Below are 18367 nucleotides of genomic sequence, written 5' to 3' on the forward strand. Positions count from 1 at the left end.
GAAAGATGCACCTGTTCGAAAAAGTAAAATACATGATATTTTTGTACCTTCCATAGCTGTACAGAGTTCAACTATTTTCTTATGTATTGTAGAAATATGTACTTCTATTCACCAATAATGACAATAAAACAACTCTATATCCGGAAATTTAAAAAAAACATTGTCACATGATATTGTGCTACCATAGACTGTATTCTATCCTGAGGTGTAAATTGTCATATAAATAGATTATTCTGTATGATTAACAACTATACTCAGTATGCTAATAAACATTTTAGTCTCTAAACAGGGTGATTTTATTGTGTAGCCTGATTGGCAAGAGAAGTACAATTTGCCATTAAGCCTCACTCCTATACTAGTAAAGCTGAAATACAGCTGGGTTAGGGTACTTTCACACCAGCGGCAAGGAACTCCAGCAGGCTGTTCGGACAGGTGAACAGCCTGTCGGATCCGTGCTGCCGCTAGTGCACGTGTGCCCCCGGACTATCGCTCCGGCCCCATTGACTATAATGGAGGCGGGACGGAGTTCCGGAGGCAGCACGGCAAACATGCCGAGAGGCGGCCAGAATAAAACTATGACATGTAGTCAATGGGGCCGGAGTGGTAGTCCGGGGGTACGCGTGCACTAGCAGCAGCATAGATCTGACAGGTTGTTCACCCGCCGGAACAGCCTGCCGGAGTTCCTTGCCGCTAGTGTGAAACTAGCCTAATACAGTTGTTGATTTATGACATTAATTATTATTTTTTTTTCATCCATGTTTATTTCATATTAAAATAATATGCTATATATTAAGCACTCTTGCAGAATGTGAAAATATAGTACTAATATGGACAACCATATACCTGGACAGATTTACTAAGGGTGCGGCCACACGGTCAGATTTCCTGATGCAGGTCTTAAAAGGAGTGACAAAAAAAAAAACTGGAGAAGTCATATCTGTCCTTCACACTTTCTCTCCTTTCACGATCCACTACTGGTTTTAGCTTCCAAAACTGTATGCAGAAACCTGACAGTCTAGGCGTACCCTAAGGCCGCTTTCAGACGAGTGTATTTGCAATGAGTATATAGTCTGGATTTAATGTACCAGAATCCGCTGCTAATGTTAATGAATGGAGCTATTCACATGATCGTATAATTTCCGTCAGTATTTGAAATCCTCAGCATGTCCGAGTTTTGTGCGGATTTGTTTCCTAATACACATTACAGTCCGTGCAGTGCATAAATAATGAAGAAAGAAATCCGCATGTAAATCCTGATGACAATACTGATGGTATATCATCAGGGTCCTGAGCCAGAATACTGACGGATTTCAATACACTTGTCTGAAAGCGGCCTAAAGCCTCATTCACACGTCAGTGTTTGCTCAGTTATTTCCATCAGTGATTTTCAGCCAAAACCAGATGCAGCTCTAAACACAGAACAGGAGCAGACCTTTCCCTTATACCAGGGATCTCAAACTGCGGCCCCCCAGCTGTTGCAAAACTACAACTCCCACAATGCCCGGACAGCCTACAGGTATCAGCCTACAGCAGGGCATTGTGGGAGTTGTAGTTTTGCAACAGCTGGAGGGCCGGAGTTTGAGATGCCTGCCTTATACCTTATGTCTGTGGAGGCTCCAATCCTCGTTTTGGCTCATGATCACTGATGGAAATCACTGACTGGTGGTTCCTACTCTAGTCTCAGTCTAAAGTCCGTAGAAGTGAAATGCGCTGAATTTATTAAAAGTCAGTTGTTGTGACTTAGATGAAGATCAGATCACATTTTATGACCAATTTGTGCAGAAATCCATATCATTCCAAAGGGTTCACATACTTTTTCTTGCAACTGTATACAGTGAATACAGTGGGATAGTGAACCAATTGTCTAGAAACATTTTTTGTATCTGAATGAACTAATACTTGCCCCCTTACACCCTTTTTAAATGGGTCATCCAGCCTTTTAATAGTGATGGCACTCTGAATACGAACACCATTCAGACTGATATAGGCAATAAAATGGCCGCTGAGCTCACCCTGAGCAGCCCCTTCAAACAGCAGTGCTTGGGGTGAGCCCAGTGGACTTTTCATTGGTTACATCAGTCCAGATGCCATACTTTAAGTAGTGGCTGTTCTCAGTACTGCAATTGAATGGGGGCAAAGCTACAATACCCAGAGCAGCTGCTACAAGGCATTCTTAGGCCTCTTGCCCACGAAAATAAGGGCTCTGTGCCTGTGTTGCAGGACCGCAAATTGCGGTCTGCAATGCATGGGCACCGACCGTGGGGAAGCCGCATGCGGATTGCAGACCCATTCACTTGAACAAGTTCTATCTTTTTGCGGAATAGAAGCACGGTAACGGAACACCACAGAAGCACTCCGTAGTGCTTACGTGGGGTTCCGTTCCGTGCTTCCGTTCTGCACCGCATCTACAGATTTGCGGACCCGCATCTGTGATGCAAAATGCACACAGCTGGTGACCCGTGTATTGCGGAACCACCGCATGCGGTCCGCAGCATGGGCACGGAGTCCTTACATTCGTGTGAAAGAGGCCTTAACAGCACCGCGGCCCCATCAAACAACTCTTCAGCAGGGAACTGTGAATCAACCCCCTCTCATCTAATATTAATAGCCTATAGTAAGGAATGCCCATCAATTTAAAAAAGTTTGACAACCCCCTTTAAAGCACAAGAAAATTAAAGGGGTTGGCCAGTATCTATTACTAGCTGCACATGTGCTGGGAACAACAACAAACTATTGGCACCAATGTCCGAATAGTTTAATATGAATAATTCATGTTTACATGAGGGTCTGCGCTCCAAAAATGGCCCCCGATTAAGGGTTCTGTCCATCAGTGGCTTCCATTCAATTACACTGGGGGCAGATTGCACAAGTCCTAGTTTCCTTGTCTGTCCCCAATGTAAATAAATGTAGGCCGCTGACAGACAGAACCCTCCATCAGCGGCCATTATCAGAGCGCAGAGCCGGTAAGCAGGTGAACGGACCTGTGTATAAACATGAATTATTCATAGTAAACTATCGGATATCAGTGCCAATTTTCTAATAATGCTTATTACTACCTACAAGAGTATGCTGTTCCCAGCACATGTGCAGCTAGTAACAGATACTACCCAGCCCCTTTAAATATTTTACGAAATTCCAACAAGGATCATGGTGTTGTTAAAGGTGGCCATACATATATGAATTATTTGCACAACACGATAAACAATGCAGTTCTAAAAAGTCATTTATGACCACAACACATGCTGTCACTTTTTTTATGACAAGAGTTGCAATCTATACATTGGTGCTACACATATGCACAAAAGCAATAGAAGATGTAGTAGATTTTTTCCATTTTAGTTTTACCTTTTCTGTGCATTGTCACAATGGGGTTCCTGGGGCCCACCAGAGGAAATTATTCTCAAGGGCAAACTCCTACATCATGAATAAAGTTTAATAGGTTTTGAATCAAAGAAATAGACCGTAGAGGCAAGTGGCCCCAAAGGCATCTCCAAATCGGATTTTTCTCCTGGACCTTAGTAGCCCACTATGAGCCCCAGAGACTGGACTCACTGGAGGACCCTCTCATGCTCTGATGGACCAGTCCAACCCTCTTTCTGCGTAAGCCATGTGAAAGTAAGTACTGTACATTACTAACCAAGGGGGAATGGTTAGTTGCAAACAAGCTAAACCCCCCTATCTCCAGCCATTATGAGGTAAATTGACTAAGTTTTTAACATTAGGCCCACTTCCCCTAGCTGGTCTGACTAGTCAATCTGTAAATGAATCAGCCTATGTGTTCCATGTTTCATTTGAGCCTGTAGCCATTGGGGTATGCTGGAAGTTGTAGATTTGCAACAGCTGGAGAGTCACAGGATGCAGATTTAGGCAGGATACATTTTACTGCTCAACCTCATACAAAAATAGTCCAGAATAAAAATGTCAAAACACAAATATTTTAAGCATATTATAAAAATAGAATAATACATTGCAATTCATTTCTACATCTGCATTCAACAAAGTATGGACCTTGCCATCACCTTCAATTACTTCAGTGTATGTGAGTTCCAGCTGTCTCTTCAAACAGGAATATGTCAAAGCCATTTGGTCCAAAAACTGAGCAATATTATGTGCTTCTTTGCTAAATAGCTAAAACAGTCATCGTACCTTTAATACCTCCTACACTTTGCTTTACATCCCCAACATAAATATCCATTCCAGATGCTGAAGGAAAAAATAAGGAGGTTCGTCTTGGAGGCTTTTACTGAGTTTGAAATGATAGTCCTACAAAGGGGTGGACAGTATTATGTGGGGTTTAGACACACATTCGGGTTCTGCACAGGGTGAATTTCTATACTCCTCTGGACTGTCCTGGAAGATTTCATCATAGTGAGTAAGAAAAGTTTCCACAACTTGGTTCTGATACGCCATATTAGCAGCAATGTTAGCAAACTGCTCTTTCTCCGGTCTCATCAGTGTGGGCCCAAAAACAATGCCAATGTTCTGAGTGGTCATTCGATTAATCTCGGAGTGCTCTCTGACACTGGGGAGAAGAAAAAGCAATATCGTCAGTCAATTTCCCATAAGAACAGCCATACACATTTAATAGCTGTCGGATGAACAATTGTATCTCTCCAGACACCCCCCCCCCTTCCCCCGAATCCCCAGTCACATACACTTTTGACTCAGCCAAAAGTGTATATGTTTTCAATGGGTTTCACTGTAAGCAAAAAGATGGCCTAATGTTGGATTGTGGGTCCACAGAAAAGTCCATTCATTTTACTTTTGCAACACATTAGAGTGAGTTGAAGGAAGGAGGTGGTGAGCAAAGCTTTGTGATCTCCTGCTATAGTTTTTCTTTTAGAGGGATGTCCATGGGAGATTCATCAATAGGCTGCATGCATTTACAAGTCAACAAAAATGGATCAAAATGAGACATGTGTCCTGATGAATTTGGTGCAGCTTACTAGATACCATATGTTAGACAGTTCTCCGTTCCTTATTTCTCTTCATTACTGGTGTACAGATATAACAGTATTTTGCATCCAAAAATAGAGTACGGGGGAGTTTTATCGCATTTCTAAGTTTGACATAAAAAGTTTGGCACAAGTCCAAGTTCGCAAACAAGTTTCTGACTTTTTTACTTTTTCCAATACCCTTGCCACTTTTCCAAGTGGACAGGAGGAGGCGGGCCTGGGGGGGAACCTCCACAGCCCGACTCATTTCACAACAGAGCTTCCATTACTCATTTATAGTCGGTATTGTACCACTTTTATCTAGAATGACCCCATTTCTTAGCTCTATTGTTTGTATATATAACGGTGTGCAGCCATTTTGTTTTTTGTAATTATATTTGCTTCATGGATATGCACCTGTGATTCTGAAGGTTCTAGTCTAAATTTTCTTGCAATATATTGAGGGTAGCACCTCTTTTAGACTGAACACGCCCATCTACCTGGGACTTCTGAGCAGAGTACGTTTGCAGCTGGTTCCTACACTGCCCTGAATATTGTAGGCTTAAGTCCAAATTGAGGCAGTATATTTAGTGACAGGGACCCATCTGCGGAAGCCACCTTGACGCCTGGTAGATGGGCCCGACACGTATGTGCGCTAAGAGCTTCCATTACTCATTTATAGTCGGTATTGTACCACTTTTATCTAGAATGACCCCCATTTCTTAGCTCTATTGTTTGTATAAAGAACGGTGTGCAGCCATTTTGTTTTTTGTCATTTCACAACATGTGAGCCAGAAGACTGGTGCACATTCCACCAAAAACCTACTCTGGTTCCTGGCTGGACTAGACTTGCCTCCTAAGTCTACTTTCACATCTGTCCAGCAAAAGATCTCAAAACTGGAGGGAAACACTTAAGTTTTGTCCCAATTCATTGTCAATGGGGACAAAACTGAACAAAGCAGAATGGAGTGCATCATAATGTATTCCATTTTGGTTTCTTGCGTTCTGTAACTGGACACTAAGTGAAAAGTGCAGCCTACTATGCTTTTCAATAGAGCAGGGATTGCTGGAGCCCAATGGGCAAATGTATGTCAAAAGGACATGCTCTTGGCATATGTATTTGCTTTTCCTATAGCTTTTTCTTTTCCTATTGTATAAGGTGATTATACAACTGTTTAGCAATTCACATTATGAGACTCTTTTCAAAGAAAATAGGAATAAGAATAATTTTGAGTTTATGGAAGCTAGACTAATAGATTACTTATCACAGTATACAAACTAAAGAGAATAATCGAAAAATTAGAACAGTTTAATTATTCATATTCACTACAATACCTAGAAATAGAAAAAATTGGGCAGCACTCCGGTCTTGTAAAGAGATTCAGTGACGTTTATTCACACTTATTTGCAATACAATACCTATATATATGACAAGTTTACCTAGCGTATCTTCTTGTCCATGTGGAATACAGCTGAGGTATATCACAAATATATATCACAAATGAAAGAAAAGCAACTTTCTGGGAGCCTGTGATTCCTGCTTCCTCCACCGACACGCTGTGATCGATAGCTCTCCCTGTATATGGATTCACTCTCTCAGTCACTGTATAGACGGGGAATGAGGACTTTCCCTATAACTCCTGGCACCATTTCAACATCTTATATTAAAACACTGAATCATATCATAGAAATTAATTTATACCAAACAAAACTAATATCACTATGACAGCTATGCATTTGACTGTTATGGTGGCCGTCTGTGCCTGCTGACACTCTGCTCCTCTTGGTGGTCATGGCTGCCACATTGCTCACCCGTTCCCTAGATCAAGGTTTCTAGTGGTTCAGGCCCTCCAGCAACCCTCTCTCTGCCCAGCAGCTGGAATAGTGCTGCTCCATCCACTCCACACAGGCTGAGGCCTACTTCCTGTTTCTGTGCCTTTGTCACGGAAGGTGCGGGAAGAGAAGCAAACCAAACACAACAAAATTAAACAAAACAGCAGGCTAGGCCCCACAGCTAGGGAACAGGGAAAGGTCACCTCCTGACAATCCCCGATCCTTTCCCTGACTGCTACCAACATGAACAAATCTCGATGGTAGAAGTGTTCATGCACTCGAATCTAAGTCCTGCTGAAACTGACACAAACCCTCAGTTAGGGAGCATCGAAAAGACAACCGGTTCCTTGCACAAGATGAAGAAACCCGCGTCTACCTAAGGCCTAGCCAGTACAAACAACAGAAGGGAAGGAAAGAGGACTTAACTGAAGACGAACTGGGAGCAGGAGATCCACCAAACACCAGCAGAGAACTCCAGGAGAAACTATAAACCATAAGGGCTATAGTGAGAGGCAGGTATAAATAGCATCACTAACAAACTAATCAGCAGAACCTGTGAGGGGGTGGAATCCTGCCCAAAGCCAAAACAAAGCAATCTGTCAGATAGATTCACGTGCAGCAAGTCTGACAGATCTTCTCAGATCACTCACAGGGCAGGGCGTGACAGCCTTATCCTGCCGTAGGATGCACACGAACACTCTCACTGGTTCTTAAAGGGCCAGCATGCACCCTAATCAATTCCAGCCTGCAGCAGACGTCCATAGGATATTTAAGGCACCTTCCTCTGTGGGAAGGTGCTTGAGCCATAGTTTCTAGTTCTCCAGTTTCCTACAAAGGTGTGCTACTTCTCTTGTTTTGCTCTCCAGTGTTCTTCTGCTTGTTTCCAGATCTGACCCTTCGCTGCTTTACCTGACCTCCGCCTTATCTCCGTACTGACCCAAAACTGCTGCCCTAATATCAGCTTATTCTTGACTATGGTTTTGCCTGACCCTTCAGTGCCCTGTACCGGTGTCTCTTGACTCCCCTTGGTCAGCAGTCTACTAAACAGAGACTACTCTAAAAGGAAGTGGTCTGGAGGTCCCCCTGCAGTAGTGTCCAGATCCCTGTATAGGGGTTAAAGAGTAAAGATCGGGGGGGGGGGGGGAATTTAGATAACATCCTTAGGTGTAGCCTTAAGTCAAATCTGTTCAGTAAACACAGAGGATCCACATCTGCTTTGTAACATTGGTGTTCTGTTTGAATCCAAAAGGTCCTGCTATGTGCTATAAGTCAGTAGTTTGTGCTCCCTGAGATAGGAAATATGATGTATTGGTCACTGACCTGGTCATTTCCATTACTCATTGGATAACAATGAATACTATACTTGTAGATAGCACAAATTACAGCGGTTTGTCTGGAATAAGTTGATGTTCTTGCAGGAAGAATTAAGCTCAGTCACTTCCCTCTTTAATTTGTCAGGCATGTAGACCCTGAATCACACAAGCTAACCTGGCCACTGGATGGACTTGTATCTCGCAGCTGTTCACAACCCTAGATACATTTATATATTGGCAGCCAGGAAGTAGACTAACATGACTCAATACAAATGTGAACCAGAAGAATACCAAGAAAATTATTATTTCTTCATTAATTCTGCCTGTAATGTAACCTGTCCATACATTCTGTTTAACTTCTGGTTAACTTCTCCTGGCAGAAAATGACCTCTGTAAGGCAGATCCATTGTACGAACCAAAAGAGAGAATGCATCCCCTATTAACCTCTTCCTGTTGCATGTCAGAAATGTACCTAAAATGGTCAGTGCCATGCATTCACATTGCTGTTATTCATGGGCACAGTGATTGTGGGGTTATGGCCAGGATCAGATACAACGCTGAAACTAGAAAAGGATGGGGGTACACCCCACCACCCCATCAGATTTATCAGCAATTCCACCAGTTTTCTGGCGTAAATGATGACCAGAATCTACACCAGCTACAAGTTGGCATAGATTGCATTCTAGGCACAGGAACGGTCAGAGGACATGCTTAATTTATTGACGAGGTGTCCACCACATTATAAATTAAGAGCATTATCTGGCAGAGTATGGGGATATCAAGACCGTTGTAGCAAACACTGGTCTTAATAAATGACCCCTCACTGTGTTCTGATTAAGTGGACTAACCATTAAAATTAAGGGGACTAACCATTAACCCCTTAAGGACTCAGCCGTATTTCACCTTAAGGACTTTTTGCAAATCTGACCAGTATCACTTTAACTGCTGATAACTTTAAAATGCTTTGACTTACCCAGGTCGTTCTGAGATTATTTTTTCGTCACATATTATACTTCATGACACTGCTAAAATTGGGTCAAAGAAATTAATTTTTATTTATAAAAAATACCAAATTTACCAAAAAATGTAAAAAAATTGAAAATTTCCAAGTTTCAATTTCTCTACTTCTATAATATCTCCAAAAATAGTTAAAACTTTACATTCCCCATATGTCTACTTCATGTTTGGATCATTTTGGGAATGATATTTTATTTTTTGGGGATGTTACAAGGCTTAGAAGTTTAGCAAATCTTGAAATTTTTGAAATTTTTCAGAAATTTTCAAAAACCCAATTTTTAGGGACCAGTTCAGGTCTGAAGTCACTTTGCGAGGCTTACATAATAGAAACCACCCAAAAATGACCCCATTCTAGAAACTACACCCCTCAAGGTATTCAAAACTGATTTTACAAACATCGTTAACCCTTTAGGTGTTCCACAAGAATTAATGGAAAATAGAGAAAATTTCACTTTTTTGGCAGATTTTCCATTTAATATTTTTTTTCCAGTTACAAAGCAAGGGTTAACAGCCAAACCAAACTCAATATTTATGGCCCTGATTCTGTAGCGGCGATACCTAATATGTATACTTTTTTTTATTTATGTAAGTTTTACACAATAATATCATTTTTGAAACAAAAACAAAATCATGTTTTAGTGTCTCCATATTCTGAGAGCCATAGTTTTTTCAGTTTTATGGCGATTATCTTAGGTTAGGTCTCATTTTTTGCGGGATGAGATGACGGCTTGATTGGCATTATTTTGGGGTGCATATAACTTTTTGATCGCTTGCTATTACACTTTTTGTGATGTAAGGTGACAAAAAATGGTTTATTTAGCACAGTTTTTATTTTTTATTTTTTACGGTGTTCATCTGAGCGGTTAGGTCATGTGATATTTTTATAGAGCCGGTCGATACGAACGCGGAGATACCAAATATGTATACTTTTTTTTATTTATGTAAGTTTTACACAATAACAGCTTTTTTAAAACAAAAAAAAATATGTTTTAGTGTCTCCATATTCTGAGCCAAAGTTTTTTTATTTTTTGGGCGATTGTCTCAGGTAGGGGCTCATTTTTTGCGGGATGAGGTGACGGTTAGATTGGTACTATTTTGGTGGGCAAACGCCTTTTTGATCGCTTGCTGTGATGTAAGGTGACCAAAAAATGGTTTATTTAGCAGTTTTTATTTTTTACGGTGTTAATCTGAGGGGTTAGGTCATGTGATATGTTTATAGAGCCGGTCGATACGGAAGCGGCGATACCTAATATGTATACTTTTTTTTGTCCCCGATTTTTTACCAATTTTTTTTTAACTTTATTTGGGGAAAATGACATTTTTGTTTATTTTTACTTGAAACTTTTAATTTTTGGGGGGGAAAACTTTATTTTTTCAACTTTTTTTTTTCACTTAATTTTTTTTTTCCACTTAAACTTTTGGGGGTCTAATCCTTTACAATGCATTCCAATACTTCTGTATTGGAATGCATTGGCTGTATGAGTAATACTGTGTGCATTACTCATACAGTTTCTGGACTGTGAGATCCAGGGGGCTGGATCTCACAGGCTCGTCACCAAAAGGCTGCGCGATGCCTTCCTTAGACATCGCGCTGCCTTCCATGCCATCGGGTCCCCCCTACAGCCGCGTTTGCACACTATAGGAAAAAGTGTGCAAACAGCTATCTACATATAGTGTATTGGCATGTGAAATTAACCATCAGGCTGATATTCACTTTATGTCAGGAGTTTGTTCGATAGTTGTGCACACACTGAGCACTTTTGCTGAGGCCAATTCTGAGCTGCTACAAGTGACTGCTTATAAATATAATAAATGCATACTGGACTATGTCTGGAGTTTGAACCTATGCAGCGGGCCAGCTACTGATGTCAGTGGATGAATTGTGATATGTTCTTCTACAGCGCAACAGCTATCTACATATAGTGGATTGGCATGTGGAAGTAACTATCAGGCTGATATTCACTTTATGCTGGACGATCTGAGGAGCAGTTATATACTGGTGCAAGAGACGGAACACTTGCTTCATAGTGATATACAGCCAGCATAAGATATATAGGGGTCTTGTTTGTTAGGGCCCATGTGATTTACGCATTGTCACCATTTTATAGCATTTTATATGTGTGTGTTTTAATAAATTACATTCATCCGGTGGATTTAGTGCCCCCATTTGAGCTTGAGTGTACACTATACATTCACTATTGTTTATTATCTCCTGTATGCCAGAAAAATATACCAAAAAGTCACATACCTCGGAGCACTCCATACTTGAGCGATAGTTTGACTATTGGGAGGTTTGGAGCCCTGCTTGCTGCTTTTCCAAAATGTGGACAGAGAAAGTCAAAGTACAGGGGGTGCAGGGCCGGCATCGATGTAAGGACACATTTAAAGCCTTTGTCATTGGTGAGATATATCTGTATGTTTGCTTATTTGGAGATGTTCAAATTGCACTGTTGTTGCTTGATGTCTGTATAACTTTTCCTTCCTAGACCTCCTTTCCTGGCTATGCCTGTATGTGGAGCTGCAAGTTCAGAGCTCAATGTGTTGTGGGGATTTGCTCTGGTAGACAGGTTAGCGGATGCAGTATAGAGGCAAGGAACCAGGTTGTAAATCAAAAATCAGTGTTTTATTCACACTCAGCAAAACATAACAGTCTTGGTGCTTGTTCATACACAGCAAAACAAAACAATGTTCACCTGGAATCCTAGGTGTCAGTTCACATCCGGCTGAATGCTCAGCCACAGAAAAGTTCACTAGCAGGCTTCCAGGCGGCCTGCACGTGTCACGGATGAGAGTAGGGGAAACTCTCATCCGTGCGATGTTAACGGAAAGGGAAGCTGCTAGGCCAGAAACAACAGAATTAGGGAGCAGGTCACCTCCTACAGCGTCCCTAACTCTGACCCTAACTCCTAGCTGTATGAGCCGACCCTGATGGTAGGAGGGCTCATACTCAGGAACCTGGGGTCCCTACTAGCCCTCAAGGGATCCCTGAACTTAGGAGCAGGGTAAAACGACCTGTTCCTCCAGGACACGGACGAACAGGAGTCTCACTTGCCAAGCTGCAAGGAAGGGGGGAACATCAACAGCATAAGGATATGGCAGGTGAGTAAAACACTTCCACACCTACCTGCCACAGACACACTGACTGGAACCCGTGCTCAAATGCTGTTGTCCAGACCAAACACAAAATGACACAGCACACAACATGACTCACACAGGAAACCAGATCCATATAGCTGCAGTAAGAAGAGACATCACAGGAACATAAAGTAAACATCACGACATTCTTTGTGACCGCAGGGGTGGCCCTCACTGGAGAGATGGTAAAGGCTACCAGGAGGATGACTCCAGCAACATGCCTGGAGTACCCCTCAGATTCCTGGCTTCCAGCAGGAGCTAAATAGGCCAAGCAGCCACACCCACACACACACACTAAGGCCTCATGCACACGACGTATGGCTTTTTCAGTGTTTTGCGGTCCGTTTTTCACGGATCCGTTGTTCCGTTTTTTGTTTCCGTTGTGTTTCCGTTTCTGTTCCGTTTTTCCGTTCCGTTTTTCCGTATGGCATATACAGTAATTACATAGATGAAATTGGGCTGGGCATAACATTTTCAATAGATGGTTCAGCAAAAAACGGAACGGAAACGGAAGACATACGGATGCATTTCCGTATGTGTTCCGTTTTTTTGCGGACCCATTGACTTGAATGGAGCCAAGCACCGTGATTTGCGGACAAGAATAGGACATGTTCTATCTTTTCACAGTACAGAAATACTGAAATACTGAAACGGAATGCACACGGAGACACTTCAGTATTTTTTGCTGAACCATTGAAATGAATGGTTCAGTATATGTTCCGCATACTGAACTACAAAAACGGTCAGTATACTGAACGTAACATACTGTCGTGTGCATGAGCCCTAAGAAAGGAGTTAACCCTTCCATAACCAAACAGGGTAGTTAAGCCATTTAAAGGGGAAAGTGCACACACACATAAACCCCGTGCACACCAAACAGGAAAAGTGCACACATATAAACACAAATTGCCATAGGCAACCGTATGCATAGACAGTGAGCATCCCAGCAACAAGCTCAAGCTGCTACACTGCCAATACTAATATGTTGCCAGCGGCAACCACACGTGAGGCAACATAGTAACAGCACTCACCAGTGGTTGAAACAACAAGAGCAGACCGCGGGCAACTGCATGCGGGTCAAGGAGTCACGACCATGACCATGGTCGTGACAGCACGCCTGTTTGCAGTTTTCAGCCTTCAGAACAGAGGACTCCACAGCTTCACTGTCAGATGGAGGTAGATCCACACCACTTGATAGTGCTGACTGCTTCATAAGCCTGCCAAGACCCAACCTGGAACGTGGGGAGTAGCCATCCACCCAGCACTTTTGACTACTCCCAGTAAAAGCCGTCCTGGATCAGCTTTACAGCCATACTAAACAGCTGAAGTGTCAGACTGCAATCTGCAATAATGACACGAGCAAAACCAGCTCTTACCTCACCGAGGCCAGGAACCTCGTGACACATACCGACCATCAATGATGGCCCCTTGTTCCTTCCTACAGTGTGTTCTATGTGAAGCTTGCCCTCCCGTAGTTTACCCAGCAAAAGTCTGCCTGTACCCTATGGCCCCATTCACACGACCATATTTTTGGTCCACATCCAATCCACATATTTTGCGCATTGGATGCAGACCCGTTCATTTCAAAGGGGCCGCAGAAAATTCTGACAACAAACCGTGCGCTGTCCGCATCCGTATGTCTATTCCGCAGTTCCGCAAAAAGATAGAACATGTCTTTTGTGGACAAGAACAGGCATTGTTACAATGGGTCTGCAAAAAAACCAGAAGTCATCCCTATATTATGTGGATCAGTGTTTTGCAGACTGCAATACATACGGCTGTGTCAATGAACCCTTAATGAGAGATGAGAAGTTCCAAATGTTCAGCAGATGGTCAGTCAGTAATTGGCAGTTCATGATCGACAGGGAAATAGTTAAGTAAAATGCACCAAAATTCTGTTTATGTTACTCAAAATATGTACAAATTGTACGCCAAATTTATTATGCGTTTTATATATGAATTAAGTCAACCTTGAATGTTGAAAATATGGACTTTGCTAAGAGAAGTCCTAAAATGTGCCAAATATATAAATGGTGTGTGCTTTTTTTTTGGGCCAAAAAGTATCCATGAGCATCTAAAAGTATGGGCAGTGGCGTAACTAGAAATGACTAGGCCCCACGGCAAATTTTTGAACTGGCCCCCCGACCCCCAAGCAACTTCTTCGCAACCACCTCCTCCTGTGCATCCCCAACCTTTTGCATCTAGTCAAGATTGCTCTCTCAGACCAGGCCAGGCAGCCACTTCATCCATTATCTACAGTTTCACTGTACATAAAGTAATTTTACAATACTGTTGAGGGGGCCCTGACAATAAAATCTTTTAGTCTTCATCCTGAGTGGGCCCCTTCTGAGTACGAGCCCCAAAGCAGCCGCTTCCCCTATTGCTACCCCCCTGAGTATGGGCAAATGACTGAAGGTCAATACTATACCTCTGAATAAGGTAACAAATCTGTTGAATCTACCCTAACCAACCGTTTCGATGCCATGTGTGTCATTTTAATACATTTACCTTAATCTTTGCCAGTTTCCCGACTTGTAATTTTCTGTATCATAAAATACTGCTGATAAACAAACCTCCCTGTATGTGTATTTGATTGGGGATGACATACTGTAATAGCCAGCTTACATGACACCACATTCACCAGAGTCTATAGCAGGCATGCTCAACCTGCGGCCCTCCAGCTGTTGCAAAACTATAACTCCCAGCATGCCCGAACAGCCTACAGCTATCAGCCTACAGCAGGGCATTGTGGGAGTTGGTTTCTGCCGTAGGAAAATATGTTTTATATGGTATCTCTGTGGTTGGGTGAGAATGACTTTCTTTTTCTGTTTCTGATTTCCTGACCAGAGCAATCTGATTCATGTAAGTGAAAAACAAATGATGAGTGGTTTACTCAGCATTGCATAGGGAAAAGGTAGCACAATCCATAACTAGAAGGCAGTGAATCCCTATGCAGGAGTGTACAGGCTGCCAAGGGGAATTTTATTCTTACTCTACGTATTAAACAGAGGATGTCATTTCCGGATTATGACACAAGACATTCTGGTAGCATGAGAATACATCTGAGTTATTCTGCAGCTAAGGCAGGAACTGGCCTTCGTTCGTAAATTAATATCACCTGGGCTTTTGGTTAATGGCTTCTTATTTCTAGAATCCCTGAGGGACTGTTGTGGGCGGCCTGCTTTATACGTGTTTATTTAAAACATAACCACTATCCGGCTTAGTCATTTTTCTGACAAATATTTCAATATTGCACTGATACAGAGAATGTCTACGAACATAAGTGTAGCATGTGAACATTGTCAGCTACAGTATAAATGTCCCATGTTTCCATACCTGTTCTGCTTAAGGCTGGGGCTACATGGCGACTTTGACAAGTGTCATGCGACCAAAGATAGCTGTGTAGAAAGCAGTCCCAAAACATAACGGAACTGAATGGGATCGCAGAATGACTTGCAAATAGCTGCAACCCCAGAATCAATATATTTGTAGCTCTAAGCAAGTCAGGACTTTCAAGAACTTATTCTCATTATTAATTTGGGGTAATGGCCTATGTGTTCACCTTTCTGTGCCTTTTTCCGAAAGTATAAATTGATCAGGACCTCCAGGAAGCCTCACGAGTCTATACAGTAGGAAACAACTGATGTATTCAAAAAGCACAACAAATTAATGGGTTAAAATGCACCAGACTTTTTATTATTAGAGCAGCCACCATAAAATAAAACCGTTAATCTGATAAGGCTAAATTCACCTCACTGGAGTGTTTGAAACTGTCCTGTCAATCTATACATCATATCTACAGTTAATTACAGGTAATTATATACCTATACATTGCATACAATTGCCATTGACTGCCATTAAAAAAACGATGCCGTAGTACTTGCAGTAACCCAGCGGATCACTGCTAAAGGTTATTTGTTTGCAAAAAGTTAAATGTTGTGATGTAATGCTTAAAGCACTTATCTCTCTATACACTATGTATTCCAAATAGTTGTGTATGGATATTAAAAAACAGTTAACGCTGGTAGTCTTGGTTAGGTTGTTGTGGAGACCAGCTGGTCCAGACTCCTCTGGTTAGAGAGTCTTTTTTATCTAAGCAGAGCTAGAAGCAAGACCTACATGTGCGAGCTCCTGCCAAGTAGGCCCAAAGAGATGTCTTATCCAGGAAACACCATTCCTGAGACTGAAATGCTGATAGAGAACAACTTAACTGAGAGACTACCCCTGAGGGAAAGAGAAGAAACATTCCTAGAAGGTCTTGAACCATCAAGGCCGTGCTGGATTAAGACAGTAAAGTACTGCACGTTTATGGCAATAAGACTTTACTACTGTGGAAAGGATATATTGCTTCAGTGTCTGCCACACTTTAAGACGGATTGGCTATCCAGATCTAATATTTTCTCCCTGCAACTGGGAACTGCATAAAGAGTTAATAAGAACAGATGTCCATGCCTGTGGGTATTTGTAGAGACTGCACAGTGTACATAGAGAGAGACAGGGAGTACTAATACTGCCATTATTGTTGCCTATACAAAGCTATTGGGAAAAGACCACACTGTAAAAAAAACTTTGGAACTGTGTCTATTATCTAATGTACTACTACAACTCCCATAATCAGTTTGGTAGAGGGAGACTTTAACCAACAGGTCTGGTCATTGACTCCACCATCCATCCGCCAGCACCTACATCTGCCCATGCACTTATCTACCTAACATCAAGAGCACCCCGCCTAACACCAGGCAGGAGCCTCAATACCAGGGTGTGCTGCGAGGGAAGTAAGGGTGCGCCTTCCATTCGCTGCATGGCTGCAGGGAGCGATAGAGTGAGGACAGCCGCTGTGAATCAACTACTACTCCCCCCGCAGGCTCTCCCCCTGTAGGTCGGTGCCTACTGAAAAGTGCAGTCAACTACACCTTTCAATACAGTAGGAGCTTCAGAATCTTGAGGTATTCTGGTCAAATGTATGCCAAAAGAAAACTCTTTGGCCAATCTATGGGTACACCAGCATGACATCAGCATGTAGGTTGGAGGATTTTTCCAGTGTACACATGGGCTGTGCAACACAGAAGTGATGTGAGTGGAGTAAGAGTTACCCTGAAAGCACAGAAGGGTCTTGAAATTAAAGGTTTTATGAAACATCTTGAGTATTTCTTTCAGATTTCTTGCATTGAACAGCACGGAATTACAGTATTATACTATGCATTTGCATAAGTTACATAGCTTTTGCCCATCTACTCTCTTTATATTACTACTTTGTACATTTAAAATAGTGACCTGCTACTACTGTTCATAACTAGACACAAGCAATCTCAACATGCATTCAGTAGACTACTGCAATATTCAGAATGGCTATATAAAACAATACAGGCAGACTCGCATACTTATAGTCCATGAGCATTATAAGAAAGAAATACTGTGAAACATTGAAGAAAGATTGCGCAGCGACTGACACACACTTCAGAGACTTAGCAATTCCCAGTTTCCTGCTTTCCTGCTCACTCGCTGGACTGGGGACAGCAGGGCTATATCAGCTGCTTACTCAACTTTCTCCTTCCAAAAGCAGCGCTGCCAAAATGTGATGCGGCGGCATAGTGCTAAAGGCTGGAGCCAGCAGCAATGTTCTTAAAGAGCCAGCAGCATTATATACTTTTATGAAATGATTTTGCATTACATCATTTTTTTTATCCCATTCTACATTTAAAGGTGTTGTCACATAGAGAAAGTTAATACAATGCACCTACTAATGTATTGTTATTATTAGAGATGAGCAAATCGAAGTTGACAAAGCGGAATTCGATCAAAATTTCAGGAAAAATTTGATTGGCACCGAATCCGAATTTCCTCACGCTTCGTGGTAACAAATCGCATTTTTTCCTAAAATGGCTGCTGCACATGTTAGGACATGGAGCAAGGAACTCTGGGAACGAGGAATCACCCACAATGCCATGCATGCAGCCAATGAGCAGCCAGCCAGCCCTGTGATGTCACAGCCCTATAAATAGCCTCAGCCATCTTAGATTCTGCCATTTTCCAGTGTACTTAGTGCAGGGAGAGACGTCAGCAAGCGCTAGGTATAGTGGTAGAAAAGACTTTAAAACTTTTATTTTGCTGTATAGAAGTTTAGGGAAAGGATAG

General features: G+C 42.1%; 1 protein-coding gene and 1 long non-coding RNA gene across 6 annotated transcripts in view; one reads left to right on the plus strand and one right to left on the minus strand.

The window, feature by feature from the left end:
• Window positions 1-1738: 1738 nt before the first annotated feature.
• LOC120996060 lies at window positions 1739-3927 on the plus strand. The gene is made up of 2 exons (XR_005777717.1): window positions 1739-2036; window positions 3312-3927. It is a non-coding gene; the product is annotated as an uncharacterized LOC120996060 (long non-coding RNA).
• ARHGAP9 (Rho GTPase activating protein 9) overlaps window positions 3916-18367 on the minus strand; it is a 223264-nt gene continuing 208812 nt past the window's right edge. For all 5 annotated transcript variants that reach the window (XM_040425737.1, XM_040425734.1, XM_040425736.1 and 2 more), the window contains one exon: window positions 3916-4522. In XM_040425737.1, coding sequence (XP_040281671.1) covers window positions 4264-4522 — 259 coding nt within the window. In that variant the 3' untranslated portion in view covers window positions 3916-4263. The remainder of the gene's footprint in view (window positions 4523-18367) is intronic.

The sequence above is a fragment of the Bufo bufo genome, chromosome 3, assembly GCF_905171765.1.
Source record: "Bufo bufo chromosome 3, aBufBuf1.1, whole genome shotgun sequence".
In the NCBI taxonomy this organism is placed as follows: domain Eukaryota; kingdom Metazoa; phylum Chordata; class Amphibia; order Anura; family Bufonidae; genus Bufo; species Bufo bufo.